This window comes from Sturnira hondurensis, unplaced genomic scaffold (assembly GCF_014824575.4).
Source record: "Sturnira hondurensis isolate 20B ecotype Veracruz unplaced genomic scaffold, ASM1482457v3 Scaffold0021143, whole genome shotgun sequence".
In the NCBI taxonomy this organism is placed as follows: Eukaryota; Metazoa; Chordata; class Mammalia; order Chiroptera; family Phyllostomidae; genus Sturnira; species Sturnira hondurensis.
In genome coordinates, this window is record NW_028093774.1 from 21,668,585 (window position 1) to 21,693,488 (window position 24,904).

General features: G+C 37.1%; 1 protein-coding gene across 7 annotated transcripts in view; it reads left to right on the top strand.

The window, feature by feature from the left end:
• NUMB (NUMB endocytic adaptor protein) overlaps nt 1-24,904 on the top strand; it is a 144,175-nt gene that overhangs the window by 66,672 nt on the left and 52,599 nt on the right. For all 7 annotated transcript variants that reach the window (XM_037031661.1, XM_037031666.1, XM_037031664.1 and 4 more), the window contains exon 4: nt 12,023-12,163. In XM_037031661.1, the coding sequence (XP_036887556.1) occupies nt 12,038-12,163 (126 nt within the window). In that variant the 5' untranslated portion in view covers nt 12,023-12,037. The remainder of the gene's footprint in view (nt 1-12,022; nt 12,164-24,904) is intronic.

Below are 24,904 nucleotides of genomic sequence, written 5' to 3' on the forward strand. Positions count from 1 at the left end.
TCTCCATTTGTAAGATGATCATATGGTTATCTTCCCTTATGTTGTTAATGTGGTGAATTTGTAGACTTTCTAATGTTGAATTACTGTTGCATGGCTGGAATGAATCCCGGTTAGTCATGATGCTCTTCTCTTGTACTGTGTAGCTGTACTTTATTAGTATTTCACTTAGGATTTTTGCGTCTGTGTTCATGGATGGTACTGGCCTATAATTTTTATTCCTTATATTACCCTGACTTAGTATCCAGATTATGCCAGCCTCAAAAATGAGTTGGGAACTAATCTTTCTTTACACCTTTGAAGGGATTTATCTAAGACTAGAATGACCTGTTTCTTTACAGTTTGGTTGAGCTTTCATTCAGCTGTCTGGGCTTAGTATTTTGGAGGGAGGCATGTGGGCTTAGTATTTTGAGGAAGGTATGTATTCAGCTTTCTGTGTGGTTTTATTTAGGATTTCTGTTTTTAATTAAGTTAGTTTTTAGAAAGTTTTTTTTTCTTTTGTTTTATAGGAATCCATTTGCTTTGTCAGAGCTTTTAAAGTACTTGGCATAAAGTTGTTCAGAGCATTCTTTTGTTATCTTTTAAATCTCTGCTAATTAATATTTCCATTATTTTCTGTGCCTTCTGTCTTTTTTCCTTGCATTAGTCTTGCTAGTGGTTTATTGTATTTTCTTAGTGTTATCAAAAAAATGCTTGACTTTGACTTTTTTGGTTATATTTTTATATTTTATTAATTTCTGGCCCTTCTCCTGTCTACATTTTTTAAATAAAAACAGAATCTAAACTACAAGGACACTGGGCTGTCTCTCAGTTTCCAAGAACAAGATTTCAAGAATAGTTGGAACCAGGGGCTTATAATGTTACTGGGACCTTTCTTCTCCCTCTTTCCTTGATGAATCTAATTCTTTCTCTCTTGCTGTCAATTAGCTTTTCTACTCTTTAGTCAATGTGGCTGAAAATGAGCCTTTGAATTTGATGTGGACTCCAACTTTATGTGCTCTTGATTCCTCTAGGGATTTCAGATTTTTCCATCTAAATTACTTTCTTTCAGAAGATTATTTACTTTTAAAAATTTTTTGAATTTATTTATTTTTAGAGAGAAGGGAAGAGAGGGAAAGAAACATCAACGTGCTAGGTACACTAATCGTTGCCTCTTGCTTATGACCCACTGGGGGCCTGGCCTGCAACCCAGGCCTGTGCCCTGACTGGGAATCAAACTGGTGACCCTTTGGTTCGCAGGCCAGCACCCATTTCACTAAGCGATACCAGTTAGGGCCAGAATATTGTTTTCTTTAGAGTTCTTTCTAATGAGATTTTCTTTTTTAAAAAATATTTTATTTATTTATCTTTAGAGGGGAAGGGAAGGAGAGAGGAAGAGAAACATCAATGTATGGTTGCTTCTCGTGCACCCCCTGCTGGGAACTGGCCTGCAACCCAGGAATGTGCCCTGACTGGGAATTGAACCGTGATCGTGTGGTTCGAGATCCACTCAATCCACTGAGCTACACCAGCCAGGGTTTCTAATGAGATTTTCTGTAGCAAACTGTTTTTTAGTTTTTCGGCATGAAAGTGTCCTTATCACCCTCATTCTTGATAGATAGGTATTCCATTAGCTGTAAAGTTATCAGTTGGCAGTTATTTTATTTAGCCATTTGAAGAAATAATTTCACTCTTTTTTGGTTTTTATTGTTGCTGTTGATAAATTAGCTACCTAGTGGTTGTTCCTTTGAATGGATCTGATTTTTTATTTTCTGGTTTCATATGCTTTCCCTAGGTATAGATTTCCTTTCATTTACCCTGTGAGATTTTGACTGTGAACTGATTATTTTCCTTGGAAGTAATATTTGTGGGTTTTCTTTGAGGTCCAAGAAGGAACTGCATTGCTTTGAGAGGATTTACCTTTGTTCCCTGCCACCCCCCTCCCCAACCTTAATGCCTCAAGGTACTAGTTTGGTGGCTCAATTCATCCCTTGAGGTATTAAACCACCCAAATAGGGTGAATTTGGGTTGCAGATAATGTGTGTGTGCCTGCCTGTCTTTACAGCCTCTTGGGAATCCTTGTTTGCTTCTGCAACAGGAAGGCAAATTTCCCTGTAGCCCTTTGGGCATAAGATACGGGAGTGGACAGACTGGGTTTAATTCCAGTTTGCTCCTTTCTGGAGGATGAAGCTTTTGGGGAGGTCCCAGCTTTATGGAGAAAGGGTCCTCTATTAGATTTTCCTCGTTGGCTGGGTCTTAAACTTTGAATTCTGTTTGCTCACAAGAAATTGTTAAAACTGTAGCTCAACTTTGTGAGTTAGGCACGTGTGTCTACAGGGCAGAAAGAGTTTAATTATGCCATTTATCTCTTTGATTTCTCTTTCTCATAGATTTTGGTCTTTATCATCTTGTCAGCTCTTCAAAGTTTTTAATATTTTTTGAAATAAAGTTTTTCCATTACTTTTTGTTGTTTTCAGTGACAGAATTGGGTGAATAATCTAGCCTACTGTTACTGTAAGTAGTATTTTATTCTAATTTCCTTGGGTTTTCTTTTTTTGATTCCTTCAGATAGATGCTTAACTCACCAGTTATTAACCTTCTCTTTAATATAAGCATTTAAAGCTGTACTATTAAAGCTCAGCTATTAAATAGCTTGTGATGTTTGAAGTGGAGTGTTTTTATTATTATTAACTGTATTTAAGATTTTAAATTTGCTATTAAGGTTTTTCAGTTATGCTTGCTCCCTGAAGTTGTGACCCATTATGCACAAGACAATTAAGAGTTTAGAAATGTATAGATTTAAAAAGATTTCTCTTGTTATATTTAACTCGCCTTAAAAAAAACCCCAAGATTTTCCATTTGGATTACTGAGCAGGACTCAGCTATGTGCTGTGTACAAGAGACATACAAGGCAATTTAGAAAAGCTAAAAATAAAGGGATAGGTGAGGATACACAAGGCAAAATGGAGACAAGAAGAAAGCAAGGGCTGCTCCCCGACCACTCTTTCCAGCAGCCTTTTCTCCCCTTTCTGTTAATGAGCTTTACTGAATAGCCAGTATTCTGCGTCATTGGGAGTTCTTGAGGTTCCTGGAAGACTGCTTTTGTGTTAGTAATAGAATGATCATTTTCTTTTCCTTTTTTCTCTCCCTCTCCCCTCTTTTCCTCCTCTTGCTCTCCCTTTTCCTCTCCCTCTTTTCCTGACTTTAACATCTTTGAAACTGGAATGCATCTCTCATAGAGAGGCATCTTACTATTGATGATATTTGACAGTTAATTTGGGCAGCATTTTTTTTCTTTCTTAGTGGAACATAAAATAATGATACATGTTGCAATAGATGGTATCTTAGTTTCGATGAAATATTACACTTTTGCATACATACCATGACTCTTCATTCCATCCCATCCCCTACTTGAAATGCCCCCTTTTTTATCTTTGCATCTTATGTTTATATCATTCAAGACCCTAAGGGAGGAAATGACCTTTATTTTCTCATCCTGGCTCCTCTTCTTCCAGCAGGTAGCACAATACTTAGTTGGACACAGGGTTATATTTAATTAACAATTAAGGGAAGGGTGTAGGTATAATGAATCATAGCACAGGCTGTGACATATTTATATTCGTGACCAATATTTTAGCTTCATGGTGAAAGGAGATTAGTACCTACATTAGTTAAGAGTATTTTGGATAGAACAGAACCCATTGCTTCCTACCATTTAAGAGAATTTGTTGGATGGATGCTTAGTCATTTGATGATGTTCAAGGAATTTAACCAATGAAACAAAAAAGTAATTACAGAATATAAGACACTGTGAAGGAAATAAGAGTAGTATAATAAAGAATTATGGAAAGTGGTATTTAAAAAGAGGAAAAAGAAGCCCTCAGCAATGAGATGACATTTAGGTTTAGACTTGAAGTATTGGTGGGACACATAAGTTCTTGAAGGGTCTAAGAAAAAAGCGTTTTAGACAGAGGGAAACAGCAGTCCAAAGCGAGAAAGAGCTTGTAGTTAACTGAAAGGCTCATAGCTGGGGAGAAAGTCACCAGAAAGAGAGGCAGACTGGGGCTTTCCCTTAAAATGCCACCCCTTACTGAGCCCTCTTGTTCGTGGCATTGTTCCAAGCGCTTCTTGCTCGGTGTGTGGGCGTGTGAATTGTTGTGCTGTAACACTGACTCCCTGAGTGCTGAGCGTTTGGATTAATCTGAAGATGCATTGGTATGCAGTGCCATGATCTATTTTACAGTTTTAAAGATTATACTGCCCACGTTGTGTGTACAGTTCATCAGAGGGGTCAGTAGAGGAATTGATAGTAGTTGGTGGTTTATACTAGCCTAGGTGAGAGACAAAGTTGTCTTGGGCCACAATTCTGATGGCGGAGATGAAGAACAGTAGAAATTTAAGATATATTTTAAAATATAAGACTTTTGATGGTGGCTTGTATATAGGGAGAGGGTTGTGAGCGAAAGGTAGATTGGAGAGTTAAAGAATTGGATAGATGATGTGTATAGATAATTCATGAAGTTATTTGTCAGTAAAGGGGGGCAGAACTGTTTTTAACATTCTTCTATAATTTTTTCCAGTGAATTTCTGTCTGTCTCTTTTTAACATTCTTGGACTCGGATATATTTTTATTCTAGTTTGCCTCTCCAGATTCCAGCACCTTTTTTCTCATCCCACACTTGACAGATGCTTAGAGAAGGAAAGTAGTGTAAAAAGTAAGCTAGCATTCTAAGCAGTTCTGCCCTTTTTCATCAAGATGTTCCTTGCTAAATCAGTCCTAGCTATATCAGAGTAAAACTATTTTGTTCTTTAAGTAAAGATTTAACTCTTGAAGTTGTCTGTGTTGTGTGGGATTAGGGGTGACGGACATTATGTATTTTTATATAAGTCTTAACGTATCTTGAAAGGTAAAGTTAAGTATGGCTGAATCACAGATTCAGGTAACCAGTTGTTTTCTCAGTTGAAAGACAAATGATTAATTAATCAAAAGATCAAATTGGTTTTGTAATTGAAAGAAAGTTCTCAAAAGAGATAGCTTTTTTAACAAAATGTTTAAGAAATACACAGGTCCAGCTTTTGAAACCGCCCTCGACTACAGTTTTCACTGGACGGTGTCTTTCCTCGTTTTAGGGAGCTCTGGTTTTTCAAAATTATCTTTAAGGAGTAAATAAAGAAGCCATATATCAAAACAAAACAAAGAATTTTATGGACAAGATGAGTGGGATGATAAAAACTAGTAAGGCAGAACCCTAAAAGTGAGGTCAGATAATAGATAAGGACCCTGGACTGCTGTTTAAATCAGTGAGCCTTACATTTTCTAGTTACAGAATCTTTGAGACTGATGAAAGTTGAAGTCTGGCCCCAGAAGGTACACAGACACAAGGTACATTCAGATTTGTGCACAGTCTTGGGGCATTGCTGAATCTGAAGGGAGGCCAGCGGGTCGTACTTAATGGCCTGGTCGAGATCACGTGGTCTACAGTGTGAACAGCGTGTGGCTGGAGAGCTTCACCATTCAAACTGTGACAGTGTTCTCTTCTCAAATCCCAATCTTTAGGCCATCTCAGACTTAATTTATCATTGATTTTAAGTCTTTGGTCTGACAGTTGATAAAGCAAAATAAGTTTTAGTTTTAGAAATTAAAAAATTAGAAACCTCTGTTCTTAAATTTTTTTAAAATTCAAAAATGCCATAGGTTTTCAGAAAGAAGGAAATACAGTATTCAGATCTAGCCTAACATAATGTAGCCTATTAATAAAAAAGCACCTAGGTTTATATAGGAGCTGAATGAGTGTTTTCTGTGACAAATAGATTTAAAAAACCCTTTTTTCCTCTGTAACTTTCTATGAATGTTTGTAACTTAACTTGCATCACAAAACTGGGAAGTTTTTTTAATGAAATCATTTTTTTATTGTACTGTCAAGCTTTAAAATGAATTTTATTAGTTCTGTAGTTAAGTATAGGACATACTGTATTTTTTCCCTGTTGGTGATGAAGCTGTGCTATTTTGCTGTTCATTTGGTTTTAGTGCCTAAGTGGAAGAACTGAGCCAGTGGTACAACTTAATAAATAATAAGTTGTTTTCTGGTAGGCAAATTAGTCCAGGATTCTTAGGATTTACTGATTGAGTAGGACTGAGTACGTGACCTGCCTCTAAATTCTTTGGCCATGCTGGGTCTAGAATTCCTTACATTTTTTCACTTAGTTAATTCAATCAAATAAAAAGATTTTTTTCTTTACTCTGAACCTTGAAATCATGTTGCATGTGACAAGAAATAGTACAAATCAAAGAAAGAAAATTCGAAAATGAAATATTTTATGCTCGTACTAAAATGTTACACTTTAATGTCATGATTTTTTTTAGCGGGTAGATGATCAATGCATTCTTTTTTCTTGTATCTTCCCCTATAAAATTCTGGGATAGAAATGGGATGAAGAATACAGTGAAATTGTATATATTCGTGTTGAACCATGTTTATTCAGAGAACAGTAAAATAAAAGTCAGAATTAAAAAGTGCTATGATTAAATTTAAATTGAGATTTCTCACTGCTCTGTTCAGCGGGTCTCTGTGGCACAGGGTTTCCGCGTCTCCCGCGGTATGAGTGTGCCTTGTGATGCTAGTGCTAGGCCTTTTCCTCGCAGCGTAGATCCTGAACGGAAGCTTGCACCTTCAGCTGTGCTCAGGTGAAAACAGAGAACTGTTTATACCAGGAGAAATCTCCGGCTGTGTTGGATTTATTGCAGGATAGTGCTATACTTTATTCCCAATACTGGTCAGTACTTTTCAGATCTTGCTGTTTATATCCTTGCTGATTTTTTGTTGACTTAGTCTATTAATTGTGGAGAGGAGAATGTATGGCCACTCCAGTTTTCTTTTGACTACTATTAATATGGCATGTTTTTCCCCTGCTTTTTTACTTTTTACTTTTTTGTGTCTTTATGTTGTAAGTGGGTTATTGTAGGAGGCCTGTAGTTGGGTCTTGCTTTTTTAATCCAGTCTGAAGAGCTAGTTGGTCTGTTTGACTACTAGGGAGCTGGTGTCAGTCTTTCGGTTCAGTCTTTCGCAACAATTCTGTTCTTGATCTACTGGGGGAACATGTCATGATGGAGGCTAACGTTCAGGACCATGGTGGGCGTGGTCGAGGGCTGGTGAGTACCATTGTATGTTCCTCTCTGTGCCCACTTGAGGTTGGATGAGGGCCAATGAAGACAGGCCAACCTTCTGGGGACCTTGAAGGAAGCCAACAACTATGCTTGAGAGGGATGAGACTTTGGAATTTGACTTGGACTGTTACCAGTCAAAACATTCACTGGCTTTAGTGCTCTGTTAAACCAGGTAGTAACCTGTTGTTGGATTGTGGAAGGTCAAAGGGCGGGTCCCAGGAGAGTGGCTTAGCCTGTGGCTGTTTACTATCTAGAATGGAAATGTTTCGAAAAGGTAATTACTGACATGGGTATATTAGTACAGCACATACTAACTAATTATATGGCATGTGTACCTCTGTTTATTTTTCAGTGTGTGGGGCTTAATTCTGTGTACTGTATCCTAACTCCTCTTAAGAAAAAGAGAGAAATAATAAGAGATCATCACAAGAAAAGTTTTACCCATAATGACTCCCTATGTGGCCCTGACCTCTCCCTTGAACTTCGTGCTTACACCCATCTCCACCCGGAAGCTCTGTAATCAAGCTCCTCAAATTCAGCAACTCAGTTTGCTCAACTCATCTGTCCAGTTTTCTGAGGCCTGAAATGTAGAAGTTGTATTTGAATTTCTCCCTCTTTTTCACCTTTCATAATCAGTCACCAGTTCCTCCTGTTGACTTTCCCCACTGCAGCAAGGCAGAGCGCCACTCTGACAGAGTCTGGTAGGTAGGGAAAGTTAGGAAAGGGTGTTTCTAGGGTCTTATAACCTGGACTCACGTGGTTCAGGCAAGTCCTTCAAGGTGGGGCACTGGTTGGGGGAGCAAAGTTTGTGACAAAGGATTTAGGATTTGTAGACACAACAAGGAAAGGGTCTTGAAGCAAACTGTTGTTTGAGGGGTACTGATTGCCCAGATATGTTAGTTGGCAAGAGTTTGCTGAAGCAAACAGTGTAGCTAATTATCGGTTGATAGCCTTACCATCTTGGGATTTGACTTAATTCTCACTGCTACTCTTATTTTCTAAACTTTTCTTCAGTGCCCCCCTTTTTTCTCCCGCACCACCACCACTGCCCTAGTTCAGTCTGTCATCATGACTTGTCTAGACTATTTTAAAAGCCTTCTAACTCATCTACAGTCTTTTCCATCTCAAATTTGGTTTCCATACTGCCACCAGAGTAACCTGATCGTACTGCAACTCTGACCATGTCACCAATGTGTTTTAACCTTTAGTGGCTTCCCGTTGTCTACAGGATAGACTCAGCACCTGAGCCTCACCTACTCTTTCCACCTTAGTTTGCACCCCTTTTCTCGCATGGCTGCCTCGTGTGCCATTTCCTGCATCTGTGCTGTTGTTGGTGCTGTTGCCTCTCCCTGAAATATCTTTTCTCTCCTGCTCCCCACTGCATGTGGCTTTTTGTTCTCCCTGTAAAACTTAACTCAGGCAGTATCCCCTATAGTAAATGTATCCTGAACCTAGACTGTGCTGCCAGACCGTACTCTGTATAGTGCTGTTATTATAGTCATTCTATTGTGCAGAAATTAACCTTTTATGAGGGGAGGGAACCACCTAAAGGCAAGTTACCTGATTGATTTCTGTACCCACCAGCATTAACGATATTGCTCAGCACATAGTAAGTTCCCAAATAGTTTTTACTCACCCATACAGATCGAGTCAAAGGGGTAGGACTTAAGGAATAGGAGGTAAGAGATGATGATTTGTCCTAGCCAGATTGCTCATTTGGTTGGAGCATTGCCCCGTACAGCAAAAGGTTGGGCGTGATGCAGGTTGGGGGGTCAGGGCACACAGCTAGGTGGCAGATTCAGTCCTCAGTTGGGGTGCATATGGGAGGCAGCTGATTAATGTTCTGTCTTTCTCACCCTCTCTCTCACCTCTATCTCTCTTTGCCCCCTCTCTCCTCTCTCCCTCTCCTCCCTCCCTCCCTAAGAATCAATAAAAACAAATCCTTGGGTGATAATTTTTGTAAAAAGAGGTGATGATTAATTCTAAATTAATGCATTTGAGGAAACATCCATGTACTCAAATATAGAAACTTGAGTAAGAAAGCAGGACCTAAAAGTATGAGTGGGAAATCATCATAACAGGGGCATAGGCTGGATGTCTTTCTTTAAGGGAAGTTGTTGTCAATGTTCCTCCTTTGTCAGAGAGAGGTTGGCCTATTACTACACGTTCAGTGTGTTCCGACACCAATGATTCTCTGGTCTTACATGTCTCCTTTTACCCTACCTAGTAAATATCATCTAATATGATGGGGGGAGTCTATTTTATCTTTTGTTTCTTTGGATTTATAGTATGCCATGTGTATGATAGGCACTGTGTTAGGATACAAGGGTACTATTTAAAGAAAAATATAGCCCTGGCTGGTGTAGCTCAGTGGATTGAGCACGGGCCTGCAAACCAGATGATCGAGGTTCGATTCCCAGTCAGGGCACATGCCTGGGTTGCAGGCAGGTTCCCTGCAGGCCAACTCCCAGCAGGGGACGCACGAAAGGCAACCATACATTGATGTTTCTCTCCCTCTCCTTCCCCTCTAAAGATAAATAAATAAATAAAAATCTTTAAAAAAAGAAAAGAAAAATATAGTCTGACATTAAGGAAATAGAAACTTGCTGTAAGTTTTGGTGAGTATAGTTACAGAAGTAAGCAGTAGGTGTTAATGGGAATCATATGAAATGGAAGGACCTAACCCAGGCCAGAGAGGCTTGTCAGGAAAAAACGCCAGCTTCCTTGGAGACTCCTGAACTGACTCTTTAAAGATGAATAGAGTTCAACCAGAGGGAAATAGGAGAGGTTCTTTCTAAGCAGAGGAAGAGCTATACGAAGCTCTGAAAGGGGCCTGCGTTGTTTGGAGAACTGTAGTTTAGTATGGCTGGAGTTTGGCGTATGAATGGGGACTGGTGAAAAGATTGGTGAGTGAAGCCAGGTGTAAAGGACTGTGTTTGCTGTGCTTAGGAACTTGGACTCTATCTTGAAAGTGAAGCAATTGAAGGATTTGAAGCAGAGTAGTTGCACAGTCAGATTTGTGTTTTGGAGAGCACTCTGGCAGTGGTCGGGAGGACAGACTAGAATGACCCCTCTTGGAAGCAAAGGGGCCATTACATACCAGGCTTTTGCAATAATTTAAGCAAAAGTGTCTAAGGCTAGTAGACGTAACATGGTGGTGGTAGTAGGGGAACGAATCAGAGATACACTAAGGAGGTAAAATCAGTAGAGCCGCCGGTGGGAGAGAGGGGAAAGCGGAGATGCTCTCAGGTGTCTGGCTCGAATAACTGGGTAGGAGGGTAGTCTGTTTCGCTAAGAGAATGAAACTAAGAACTCACATGGCTTTTGCTGAAAGCTTAGTGCGCCAACCTGAGCAAGGGCTCATAGGTGCTTTTCATTTTCTTGTATTTGTATTTGTGTATATTTTTGAAATGTGACATGAAAGAGTAACAGGATGTATTATCAAGGAAGGTGGTGGAATTCTTTTTGGAAGTCTGTTAGGTTACAGTAGACTCTCATTTAGCTTAGTTTGCGAATGAGCGATCTACTTAAAGGCAGAGTAATGGACTGCCTTTTGTTCAGTTCTTTGTTTATTTAACATCTACCTAATATGTTCTGTGAATCAGTTTTGGATTGAGAAATGATACATTTATTTTTGGAAAATTCAGAGATCTTTCCTTTTGTCTGTCAGAATTTTTACCTTTTGAGAAGATGTGTGGTTAAGATTGACTTGTCTGTGTAAAGTAGCTAATTTGATAATAGCTCTGCTGTGGCATTAATGCATTTTAAAATACAAAATGATTTTCCTCAGAATGCACACTTTGATTTTCAAGTCTTTAATTGGTGTCTTGTGGGAATTAATATGCAATGCCTTGCTATTTAACACTCCTGGCAGAAAGGATGTTTTCTTTATGTAGCTTTGTCACTCATTCCCTCAGCTTAAAATTTCTTTTAGGCTGGTGGAGGTGCTTAAAAGAATGAGCAGTGCTTCTTAACAAAGAACTGGAGACGTTGGTTTTAGGTTTTGAGATGTGCTCTGTAAAGGGACACTTATTCACTACGTTTACTCATTGGTTCTTGAATGTTCTGTTGTTTATCAGTTAGGTCTTCTTTCTCTGTAGTTTTGTGATTTCGGCTGCACCTTTGAAAGCATTAGGGAAGTGCCTCTTTCAGTAATAAAACAAAAAATGACTATAGTTTAATACTTATTAATTTACAGAGTTAATGATGAGACTTGGACTACTTTCATATCTGTAATGATTATAGAAAGTACATTTTGATGTTACATTGCTTGCAAGAAATTTCTTCTTTAGAATACTTTTGTCCTAGTAGAAATTTTCTCCTTTAAGCATGTTTAAAGGAAACTTTATTTATTCCTTTTTGTAAAATAGGGTTTTATAAAAGGTGATTGTAGTCCTGGCTTTACTTAGTGTCTTCAAGTAGCAAACCAAAATGGTCCCCAGATTTCATTGTTTCAGAATGATCTTTTTCCTAATAAGTATGAAAGTTTTCAGACATTGTTATGTACATGGAGTCTATAATTTGGCCTCTGTGTACAAATTTTCATTGTCAGGAGTGAGAATAGATTTGAGAGGTAGATCAGTAGGGATATTCATTGGATTGTTACAATTAAAGAGCTTGAAAGTTCTCAGCATAGCATCTTTTCAAATCCTAAGACATTATTGTTGTGTTATAAGACTAATATTATAATTGTCTTCAAAATGTGAAATGATTTGTTGGAGCTCAGAGTTACTCTAAGAGAAAGTACACTAATTATTTATTTTCCCCCAGACCAAAATGTTTACTTTGGGACATCAGTTTTTTATTAATATTGTAATCCAAAGTTTAAATATATGAGAAGGTAATAACTTCTTTTTCATATTTCTTTAATTCTGTCCACAGGTTGTAAAAATTAAAATGAACAAACTACGGCAAAGTTTCAGGAGAAAGAAAGATGTTTATGTTCCGGAGGCCAGCCGTCCGCATCAGTGGCAGACAGATGAAGAAGGGGTCCGTACCGGCAAGTGCAGCTTCCCAGTTAAGGTAAAAGATTGTGTTTCTAGAAATCTGTATGTGGAAGAGAACGGACAGTCTCTTGTGTGTGAAGTACCATCAATTAGGACAGTTAAAAGAAAACCCTCCAAAAACCAATATCTTCAAAGTAATAAAATAGGCTATAATTAGTAATTTTTCTCTTTATATTTATTTTAAGACTTTATTTATTTATTTTTAGAGAGAGTAGAAGGGAGGGAGAAAGAGGGAGAAAAACATCGATGTGAGAGAGAAACATCTCATATGTGCCCTGACAGGGGACTGAACCCATAACCAAGGCATGTGCCCTGACCAGGAATCGAACTGATGACCTTTTGCTTTGTGGCACGATGCCCAGCCAACTAAGCCATACTGGTTAAGGCGAGTGGCTTCTCTTTATATTTAAAGACGATATCTTTTTCGTGTAGCTTTGTCACATTATTTTCTTAAGCTGAGATCTCTTTTAAGCTGATGGAGGTACTTAAATCCTTCAAGGAATAAATGAGCAATGATACTTCACAGAAAACTGGAAATACTGGTTTCAGACTTTGAGATTTGCTCTATAAAGGGATACCTATTCATTACATTTATTCACTGGTTTCCTAAACCAAAATTTTTAATTTGGGATAATAGTTTTTTATTCATATGGCAATCCAAAGTTTAAATATATGAGAAGGTATGTAATCTAGTACAAGTCTGGAATAAGCACAGATAAGACCACTTCTGATGGGAACAGTGATCCTGAATTATGAAGAATCAAATTAATTTCAGTGGGATGTGCTTATAAAGAGGAAGGGCAGGAGTAGGGAGCATCTGCTTTCTTAAAGACAGGCCTGCTATGTTCTAGAAAAACTTAGGAGTGTTCATTCAAAGGGGATATTCTCATCAATCTTATAATATTTAATTATGTAGAGGTTGTTTAACTAATACCTTTGTTTGTCAGAACAAGAAACGGAAGCTCCAAGGTTAAGAACATAGTGGATGTTGGTACAGCTTTTTCTTACTACTCCCTGAGGTTCTGGAAAAGAGAAGTTATATTGGGTTGGCCAGAAAGTCCATTTAGTTTTTTTGGTAAAATGAAAGACACATTTTTCATTTTCACCAAGAACTTTATTGATTTGGGTATTTTGAGTATGTCAGCTATCTCCTGCTTTTGGCTTCTAGTGGATAGAGGCCAGGAGTGCCGCTAAACATCTTTTGGTGCATAAGACAGCCTCACAGCAAAGAATTATTTGGCCAAAATGTCAGTAGTACCAAGAAACTTCACAAACCACTTTTGACACTTTATCGATCAGTCACAGCACCCTCTCCATACACTGCACAAATCTTTTTTTGCATTTCAGTGGTGTTTTACCTTTCTTGGAATAGTAAAGCATAATATGCTGAAAATGTTGCACATTCTTCCATCTTCAATATTAAAATGGCTGCACAAAAATTCATCAACTTTAATAAGTTTTTTTGAATGCATGTTGATATGACAGCTCTCACAATATAATTAACAAAATCATTTTGAATGAAGTTAAAAACAACTAAGTGCTACCTGAACCACTGTATGGAAAAAACTTAATGAACTTTTTGGCCAACCTAGTATTTAAGGAGATGGGAGAAATGTACATGCGTAGTGTTTAGTGAGAAGAAACAATTTATAATTATATAAGCACACTGTGGATAATGTATTAGTACACGGGGCATAAATACAGGGAACTTGTCCAAAATGTTAATCTCCTGAGGAAAAATTTAGCTTAATATAAAATGTAAATTTTTTGCTATTTTTATAACCTTTTGTGTGTTTGTAATTTTCCTTCTCCTTTTTATTGCTTCAGTATTACTGATTAAAACATGGACTAAAGCTTCAGAAACAAACAAACAGAAAATCTGTATGACAGGAAAAGTGATTTGTATAATCTACAGGTTAAATAAATACATGGTTTTGAAAATACACACTTTTTTTGGTGTCAATAACAGCATTTTTTTAATCACTTAGCTTTGTTTATATAACTCATTTGCTGAAACTTCTTTTATAGGAATAATAAACATTTTCATTTTTAATGTTCAGCGTAATGTGAAAAGAAAAAAAACACCTCTCAAACATAAAAACTAACACTCTTCTCTACTGCCTCTCCCGCCCCAAGAAGTTGGCACATTTTGGTTATGAAAGTTGAGAATTAAGTATGGAAAGGAGCACTCTTGTATACTGTTGGTTATTTAGAGTATAAATTACAACTGGAGGGCAATTTTTAAATATCAGTTAAAACTTTTAAATGCACTTTTTAAATGCATTCGACCAGCAATTTTACTTTACACTTAAGATATGCTGCCATAAGTAGTCATCCTGGCGTTGTTTGTAAAAGCAAAAATCTGGAAACAAATGCCCACCATTCTGTGATTAGATAAAGAAATTATGGCACCTGTTAAATGGAATTCTTTGCTGCTATTAAAAAAGAAAAAGGCAGATATATATTCATGTATTCAGTAAATTTCTTTGAATACCTGCTAGGTGCCAGACATACTAAGTAAGGAAAAAAGACACAATTCTTGCTCTGTGGTTGTCATAGTCTCCTTGTGTGGGAGACAGACATTAATGAAATATTCACATTAGTAATATAACAATCTGATATAAATGCTTTTTAACAAAAGGGAATCTGGTTTTGTGAGAGCATGTGACAAAGTATGACCTAGAGTATAGGATCAGGGAAGGCTTTGCTGAGAAAAAAAAGTTTGGCCTGATATCTAAAGATTGTGTAGGAATGGATTTCCAGAGCATGTCTGGATTATGGAAAGTGTGCACGCACAAACCCCAATGAGGGGAGGAAAGAATGATAGCAAGGAGCTATGGGAAGGCTGTAGGATATGAAGTTGTATGAGATGAACCTGGAAGGACATCAGGCAGAACTTTGTGGGCCACATTAAGGACTTTGAATGTTGAGGGTAATGGGAAACCATTATTTATTTTACTGTGGTAAAATATACATAACACTTATCATCCTAACCATATGTAGGTATAAGCACAGGGATATTAAGAACCCCCATATTGTTGTGCAGTCCTCATCACCACCTGTCTCCAGAACCATTTCATCTTCCCACGTTGCTGGGACGCTGGCGGTAGTGTGGTTGGGGGTGGTGTGGAGTGGATGCAGGGGGTCTAGTGAAGGATTATCCCAGTGATCTAGAGGAGTGATGTGATGCTGGGTGGATTGGGATGGTGACTGTGGAGAGGAAAAGAAATGAAGTTAAGGGAGGATTAAGAGACAAAAGGCAACAGGAATTGGACATGGCCTGGACTGAGGATGGCACCCAGTCCCTCCTCCCACACCAACAGAGGTGGTGGTCATTGACATAGGAGACACTGAAAGAGTACTCTCTGTGCTTACACAGGAAGATGACTTTAGTGTGCTTATTGTTAAATAACAAAGGCAAGATACAGAATAGCATTTATGAGTATTTATAGTTAAAAAGAAATATATGTTCTATATATGTAATCACATACGGGAACGAAGGATGGGGGACCTTTCAGAACTATTGACATTTCCTGTGAACAGGTATCCTTTATACTAAATAGTCAGGGAAGCCAGTTGAAAGAATGGTTGTCACATAGGCAACTGACAGTGTTGGCCAGTCTCTGTATCTTACCTATTCTTCCTAAATTTGTATCCTCTCTGTTTTGAGGGTATTTTTTTAAATGCTGCCACTGCCTTAATCACCTTCTGGTCCTTTTTTTTACCCCTCTCTTAGACCATTACAGGAACTCTTGACTGTTTTTCTTGCTTCTGATCTTGTTTCTGTTCCAAATTCTTAGTGTTGTAATAGTGATCTTCCTAAATTACAAATATGCTTACGTCAGTTACCTGCTTCCTGTTCTTCAGGGGCTCTGTAATAAAATTATAGAGTCATCTAGAGCTCTCTGAAAGCATACACTTACTTGTAAGCCAAACTTCCTGAGTTTGGATTTGAGCTTTGCCGGTTATTCACTGTGTGATCTTCAGCAAGTCACTTAGCATCTCTGTTCCTCAGTTTCATCATCCATAGAACGAGGACTAGTACCTGCCCAGTGTACTAATGTTCTGAGGACTAAGTCAGTCTAGTACATTTGAAAAGCACAGCACCGCTCGGCACACAGACAGCACAATAAATGCTGCTGTTACTGTTTTATTGGTTAGATACCAACTGAATACTGGAGTTTTTAATCTATATTTCTTATTTCTTTGAATAAGAATTGAATTTCTTAAGAAAATTCTTTGAATTGAATTTTTTTAAGACTGCAATTTAAATATCTTCTCTTGAATAGGAAGGAGCTACAAACTTTTGGTAGATGTTCGGTGTCTGAGGACTTATGCATTGGTCACACCAACTTCCCCTACCTTAAAAATTCTATTTTTCCCAAGAGATGAGACCCTTTCTGCAGCTTATAATTTTATTGCCTGAGTAACAATCTTCTGCATACACAATAATGTTTCATTTCAATGCTGCCTCACACTGTCATTTTTTTGGAAAATACTCTAGGTGACAAGTAGCAGTCCGAACTTAAGTTAATATTCAGTCATGTGTGGTACCAATGAATAAATGAACTGAAGTGACAGCTGGTTGAACAGATACATTCTATTCATTTCTAAGTTTGCTAGCGTGCTGGCAGTGACAACTGCATCATCATTTGCTCTTCTGTCTGAAACACTAGAAATTTGGAGAAACATGTCTTTGGATCAGAGCAATATTTCAGATAAATTTTCTAACATAAATTGTGAGTGTTAATGGTTTATTCACCCAGAACAGTTCAGTTACTCATGATTTGCTGTATATTTTGGAAAGAATTTTCAACTCTAACCAGTAATTCTTAAGAACTTAACTTCTTTGAGGCATTATATGAAGTAAGATTTCTGTTACAGGTATTGTTAGGGAGTTGTTGGTAATAACCTGATTATTTTAAGCCAGGATTTGAACTTCACTGGTCTAGATTTAGAAGGTTATGTTCTTAAGCACTATATTATAATTTTATACCATAATATGTGAATTAAAAGTTAGTTTATTAAAAATCTGGACTATAATTTAAACTTAAATTTTTATCAAAGTAATATATCTTTATGGTTAAAAAACATCTCTTCTACCCCTAATTCAACTCCCTAGTATCACTTTTAACTATTTTTATTTGTTTCTACCATTGGTAATATTTTAACTTAATTAGGTAGTCCAGTTGCACTGCCTTTTCTTAATTTACTCATATTTATTACCCACTATAGAGCAGGGGTGATTTAACCTACATATCCTGTCCTTCCATCTTCTCTTTGCCCCTTCTTTACCTAGATTTTTGAAATTAGATTATTTTTAGTTTTTCATACTCATAAAAATTATTATTCTATTAATTTTAAATGGTATATCTTGATTTCTTACCATGTAAGATAAAAATACTCAAACACGCCCTGGCTGGTGTAGCTCAGTGGATTGAGCGCGGGCCTGTGAATCAGAGGATCGCGGTTCGATTCCCAGTCAGGGCACATGCCTGGGTTGCAGGCCAGTTCCCTGCAGGCCAACTCCCAGCAGGGGACGCACGAAAGGCAACCATACATTGATGTTTCTCTCCTTCTCTCCTTCCCTTCCCCTGTAAAGATAAATAAATAAAATCTTAAAAAAAAAATACTCAAACACCTTTCTCTCCCACTTTCAAACTGATATTAGCTATATTTTTCTTTTTAATGTTATATAGGTTCAATAACATTTTCATTCTATCTTATAGCCATAATTTATCTCCCTTTGTTTATCTTGAGTTTATCATAAAAGTTTTCATTACTGTGAGTTCTGTTATTGCTTAATGTAGAACTAAGTAATGTGCTACATTTTCTTCCCTGTAAGTTCAGTAATTCATTGATATATTCTAAAGATACTCACTGAGTGCCTGCCGTGTGCCAGGCAGTGCTCTAGGCACTGGGAATTCAGGGAACAAAACAGACACAATTCCTGCACAGTGCATACCTTCCAGTGGGTGTTAACAATGAACAAATAAATATATATAATACGTTCCTGGTACATCAAAAGGGAATTTGCTGTGAAGGGAGTGCATGGGAGGGGTGCCTGAAATTTCAAATAAGATGGTGAGGGGAGCCCTCCCTGGGAAAGTTACTTTTGAGCAAAGGAAGTAAGAAAGGAAGCATTCAGGTATCCGAGGAAGCAGATCGTAGACGGCAAGTGCAGAGGCTCTGGAGCAGGAGCGTGCCTGGCATCGGAGTTCCAGCAAGGAGCCCGAGTGTTTGGAGTAGGTGGTGCAGTAAAGGGGTGGTCAGGGGAGTAGCAGGGTGCCGGATAATGTAGGTTGGTACTTGTCAGTACTATCAGACCTGTCACCTGCATTTTACTACAAATATCTTCTAAATAAAATGTTTGCATAGTATGACCTACTTATGCTTACATAAATAAATATATAAAGAAGAAACGAGAAAATTTAATGAAATCACACCAGTGTGTGAATGCTTGGACATAACTACACTAGAAGACCTGGGATAGTACGCATTTACGCAGAGTCACTGTGGGGGAGGTGGCTACAAATGGAGACTGACGATGCATTGGTGATTCATGCACCACAAGAGGACTTCGATTTGTGATGTCATTTTTTGAAATGGTAAACAGCCTTTGGTGAAATTCTTATCAAAGTACAATCTTCCCTTAATTTGTCACAGCAATTGCATGTGTACAAAAATAATACACTGGTGTGTTACATGTAAAATAGAGTTAGAGTCTAGCCCAAAATAATTGCAAGTAAGTTTTTAATCTATTCTAAATGAATGTCCTGTAGGATATTTAATCTATTCAAATGTCAAATAGGTAGCAAGAAATTTGTCGACTATGGCTCCTGCCAATTACCTATACATAATTTTTCTGGTCATTGCTACCAAAAAATGCCCCCATATATTTTCTAAACGCCTTCCTTTGAAAAACCCCTGGTGTAGGGCTTTCCAGACAATTCTATTTACAGTGAAATGGGAAGCCGTTGGAGAGTTTGAGCAGAAGAGTGATAGGTATATGAGTTAGACTGTACCAAAGGGTCACTCTGACTGTTGTGCTGAGCAAGGAAGGTTACCAAGTGTCATGAAGAGGAAGTGAAGTCAAGAATGGCACTGAGGTTTTCAACTGAGTGACTGACTGAGAGGGTGGAGTTGCCATATATTATTTTAGGGAAGGTTGTTGGCAGAAGAAAGGATTTGTAAATGAAGAGTAATATCAAGTGCTCAGTTCTGATTCTGTTATAAATAACATCTTTAAGAATTTCATTTTCTGCTTATGACTCTCATGGAAGTATGATTAATTTTTTAAAGATTTTATTTATGTCTTTTTAGAGAAAGGGGAAGGGAGGGAGAAAGAGACACATGAACATCAACATGTGAGAGAAACATTGATGGATTGCCTCTCACACGCCTCCGACTGGGGACCTGGCCTGCAACCCAGGCGTGCGCCCTGACTAGGAATCGAGCCAGCCATCTTTCCGTTTGTGGGAAGCTACCCAAACCACTGAGCCATACCAGTCAGGGCTACAGTTGATTTTTATATGTTGAAATATACAATTGACTTTTAAAAAATTGGTATATAGTTGACATGTAACATTATTTTAATTCCACCTGTACAACACAGTGATTCAATATTTGTATATATTGTGAAAGGATACAATTGAGCTTTTTAAAAAAAGATTTTATTTATTTATTTTTCAAGAGTGGGGAAGGGAAGGAGAAAGCGAAGGAAAGAAACCTCTCCTATGGGCCTGACTTGGGGCTGAACCCACAACTCAGGCATGTGCCCTGACAGGAATCAAACCAGTGACCTTTCACTTTGCAGAACAGTGCCTTACAAACGGACCCATGCTGGTCAGGGCTACAATGAACTTTTGTATGTTGAAATTGTATCTAGTGACTTTGCTAAATTCGTTTATTAATCCTAGTAATTTGTATGTTCTTTTGAACTTTCTAATAGAATTGTGTAATGCATGAAACTAGAGTTACAGTTCTTGCATTCCAGTCCTTGTGCTTTTAATTTCTTTTTGTTTCCTTATTGCACTGGTCAGAGTCTGGTAATCAGTAGTGGGTAGAATTGGTAATAACAATAATCCTTGCCTTATTCCTGATCTTACCACAATTTACCAAATTAAACAAGTTTCTTTCTATTCATGATTGAAAAATAATTCTAAAATTATGAGTGGAAACTAAATTTTATCAAAAGTCTTTTCTATACCTATTAAGGTGATTATATCACTTTTATCTTTAATTTTTTTTAGGTAGTAAATTACACTGATTGGGATTTTTGAGTAGTCAACTAACCTTACACTCATGGAATAAACTCCATTTGTTCAGTTCCCATCATGATCAAGCTGAGGCTATTGAATATATTGCTGGATTTTGTTTGCTAATATTTGGTCAGAAATTTTGCATCTGTGTACAGTCTTATAATGTCCTTGTCAGGTTTTATATTAACAGAATTGAGGCTGGAGTACAGTTCTGACAGGGCTCTATCTGTCTCTGGTGTACGTCCACTTGTAGGGCATCCTTGTCCTCATGTTCTAAGAGACTGTGGTGTTCACTAGAGCCCATGCCCCTGGTATGCCCTTAACTGTAATTCTGCACGCCTCAGCAAATTGAAAGTGCCAGAAACTTACTCTGATGGACATAGTCCTTTGTTTCCTGTGCTTCTTATAAACGGGTAGTTTTCTATATAGGCTTGATCAGATTTAGCTTTGTGGGGTTTTTTTTTTCAGGAATATTTTATTGATGGCATGGGCTATTATCAAAAGGCACACAATAACTAATTATCTGTCTTTGTGATAACAGTACCATTGATTCCTTAAGGGTTGCAAAGTGGTGATGATCCCGTTCTGTCATCCCTTCTTCCTTTGCCAGTTATAATGTTCCTATGAAGGAAACCCCCCTTATCTACTGTTTGGTTAGCAGTGGTATAGGTTAACTAGGAAAAACCAATATGATTCATTTATGAAAGAAATATTGAGCTATGAGAAAGATCGGGCCCCATTTCAGCCATAAGCAACATTACCGAAATGAATGACTCTCCCTATTTGAGTAGCCACCTTTTGAATTTTTATTTATTGATTTGGGAGAGAGAGCAAGGGGGTGGGGAGAGAGAGACATAGACTTGTTGTTCCACTTATTTATGCATGCACTGGTTGATTCTTGTATGTGCCTTGATCAGGGATCAAACCCACAACCTTGGCATATTGGGACAACACTATAACCAACTGAGCTACCTTAGCTAGGGCCTCAACTGCCCCTTTTAAAAGAAGAATAGCATGAACTTAATGTATATAAGAGCAGTAAACTGTGAAACCTTACTTATATAGGAGAGTTGCATAAGTAATGTGAGATAATTGAAAGAAGATAGATCTAGAAATTAAAAGATTGGAATTCTGTTCCTGGTTTTGTTGCTATATTAGTTATGTGAATTTTTTTAAATTACATAAGTTTTTTGACACCCAGTGTTATATTTGAGAGATGAAGGTTTTGGATCTCTTTATTTTCAGCTTTAAACTTAATGCAATTTGATTTAATACATAAGCTTAAGTTATATGACTTATTTAAATGTAATTGTGCTCCAAATTTATATTTAAAGAATAGCCCACTTTAATTTGATTTTATGACTTTTCTTTGAGTAACGGCCCCAAACAAGTTTTGATACCATGTTTAGCACATCCGCATCTTGTATTTGCTACTTAAGCAGGCCATGCACATGTAACAATATGCCTTATAGCTTCATATAAACTAGTGATTGTGAGTTATGCCACTTTCTGTTAATGTTGAGAACTGCTTACTGTACAGTGTCTCACGAAAGAGCTCTGCATTTCTTCTCATGGATAACACTACCAAAATGGGTAAAATATACTCTTTAAATAGTTTTTTCAAGAAAAGGAAAAATGACTTAATTCATCCAAGAATGAAATTCCACACAATAGTTTTTCTAAAGTACATTTTTTATGAATAAAGTCCCTTACCCAGAGGGAGTTTGGAAAAGATGTACAGACAAAAGAAGTCCCAGTGTCAAATATTTTAGCCATTAAAGCATAAATCAGCTGCAATTCTTCAGAGAGATAGTGTCTCAGAGAAGAAAAGAGACCTCTTTAATAATGTTTATTTCAATGGGCATGTTTTTCTCATAGTCTAATAAGACACAGCACTGATTTCCAGCTCCACATTTCTAAAATAGATTATGCAGCAAAGAGTCAGTCCATATAGGAGGTATTTTTGTTCTCTTTACACCATGTCTACCCCCACCCTTTTTTGTTGGCATAAATACCCATTTGTGACCAGTTGAATTGATCAAGATGATATAGTAAAATCCCTTGGAAATGCTTTAAAACCTGTGTTCATTTCTCAGCATCTAAAGGCAACTCAGAGATCATAAAACTGTACTTTCTCGTTTTTTATTACATAAAATGGAAAGAGATTAAATGACTTAGAGGTAGTACTAGAAATGAGCCTTACTAAATAAAAAAGAAAGAAAACAAATATGAAATACTAGAGATAAGAAAGTGGGGAGACCCAGTTACAGACACAATTTGTGTGAATACTGTATATTTGTGCTGATAAATTTGAAAATTTATATTTACTAAGAATTTTCTATAAAAATATATATTGCTGAACTTAGCTAAAGTAGAAAAAGAAAAGTTGAATAGGCGCCTAGCCGTGAAGTAAAGTTTTTAAAACTCCAAAACTATTTCCCCCAAAAAACTGAGTGTAGATGGTTTTACAGGTCACGCCTTTCAAAATCTTTAAGAATAACTCTTCTGCTATTTAACTATACCAGAGCATGTAGAAGGGGAAAAAAGGATGGTTTTCAGATTTTGTTATGGTATGAACAAAATTCTGATAAAACTACTTAATAAAGATGGCATAAAAACAAAAAGAAAATTATAGACCAACTCCATTTAGAAATATATATGAAAAAATCAGCAGAAAAATAGAGCAAATGGCATCTAAAAAGTTAAACCATAGTAGGGTTTAACTCCAAAAATCCACAAATGATTTTATATTAGGTAATATATAGTTCATCCACTTGATGGGCCTAAGAAGATGATTATTGCCATGAAAGCAAAGTTGAAGAACTCAACATTTCTTGCTTTCAGAATTTGATACAAAGCTATTGTAATCAAAACATTGTCATTCTGGCATAAGAATGATATATAGAGAACAATGGAATAGCACTGAGAGTACAGAGATAAACCTATGCATCTATGGCAAATTGATTTTTGACAAGAGTACCAAGGCCATTCAATGGGGAAAGAATACGCTCATCAACAAATGTGATGGGAAAACTGGATGTTTGTGTGGGAAAAAAAGAACTTAGACCCTCCCTTCCACCTCACACCATATACAAAAATTAACTCAAAATGGATCAACAATGTAAATATAAAAGTAAAAATTAGCATAACCTCTTACAAGAAAATGTAGGGGTAAATCTTCATGAACTTGAATCTGACAATAGATTCTTGGATATGATATCAAAAGCATGAGCAACAAAAGAAAAAATAGATAAACTGGACTCCCTTAAAATTAAAAATGTCAAAAAAACCTTTTGTGCATCAAAGGATATTTTCACAGAAGTGAAAAGACAACTACAGAATGGTAGAAAACATTTGGAAATCATGTATCTGATAAGATTCTAATATCCTGAATATAAAAGAACCTGATTGAAAAATAGGCAAAGGACTTGAATAGAAATTTCTCCAGAGATATACAAATGGCCAGCAAGATAATTAACATTATTAGTTATCAGGGAAATGCATATCAAAACCACAGTGAAATAATACATCACACTCACTTGAATGGCCATATTCGAAAAACAAAAATAGAAAATAAGTGTTGACAAAGGTGTGAAGAAACTATGACCCTTATACATTGTTGGTGGGAATGTAAAATCATTCGGTGGAAAGCAATTTGGCAGTTTCTCAGAAAGCTAAGTATGGAATCACCATATAACTCAGCAGTTTCATTGATAGATATGTACCCCAGAGAATAAGAAACAGGCACTCAAATAAGTATATGTAAATTCATATTTATAACACCACTATTCATAATAGCCATAAGATAGAAACAGTTCAAGTTGAACAATGTCCCTCAATTGAAAAATGGATAAACTATGAGGAATATTACTCAGCTATAAAAAGCAGTCCAGTACTTATACATACCACAGTGTAGTGAAACTGAAAAACAGTATGCTAAGTGAAATATGCCAGGATACAAAGAGTCACATATTGTATGATTCCATTTATATGAAATATTCAGAGCAGTAAGTCCATAAAGACAGTGCAGGTTGTTGGTTGCTGGAGGATGTGGGAAGGGGCAATGGGAGGCAAATGCTTAATGGGAATGCTTCCCATTCCCTTTTGGTGTGGAAAAAAGTTTGGGAATTAGATAAAGATACTGATTGCATAGCATTGTGAATGTACTAAGTGCCACTGAATTATTTACTTTATGATGGTTAATTTTATATAATGTGAATTTACATTTCAATAAAATGTTAAAAATATTTATTATGCAATCGCAATAAATTATCTTAGAAAAATAGGAATAGCAGCCCTGGCTGGTGTGGTTCATTGGTTGGAGCGTTGTCCCATGAACAAAAGTTTCACAGGTTTGATTCCCAGTCAGGGCACATACCTTGGTTGTAGGTTCAGTTTCTGGTCAGGGTGCATGTGAGAGGCAACTGATCAATGTTTCTCTCTCACACTGATGTGTCTCTCCCTCTGTTTCTCCCTCCCTTCTTCTCTCTCTAAAA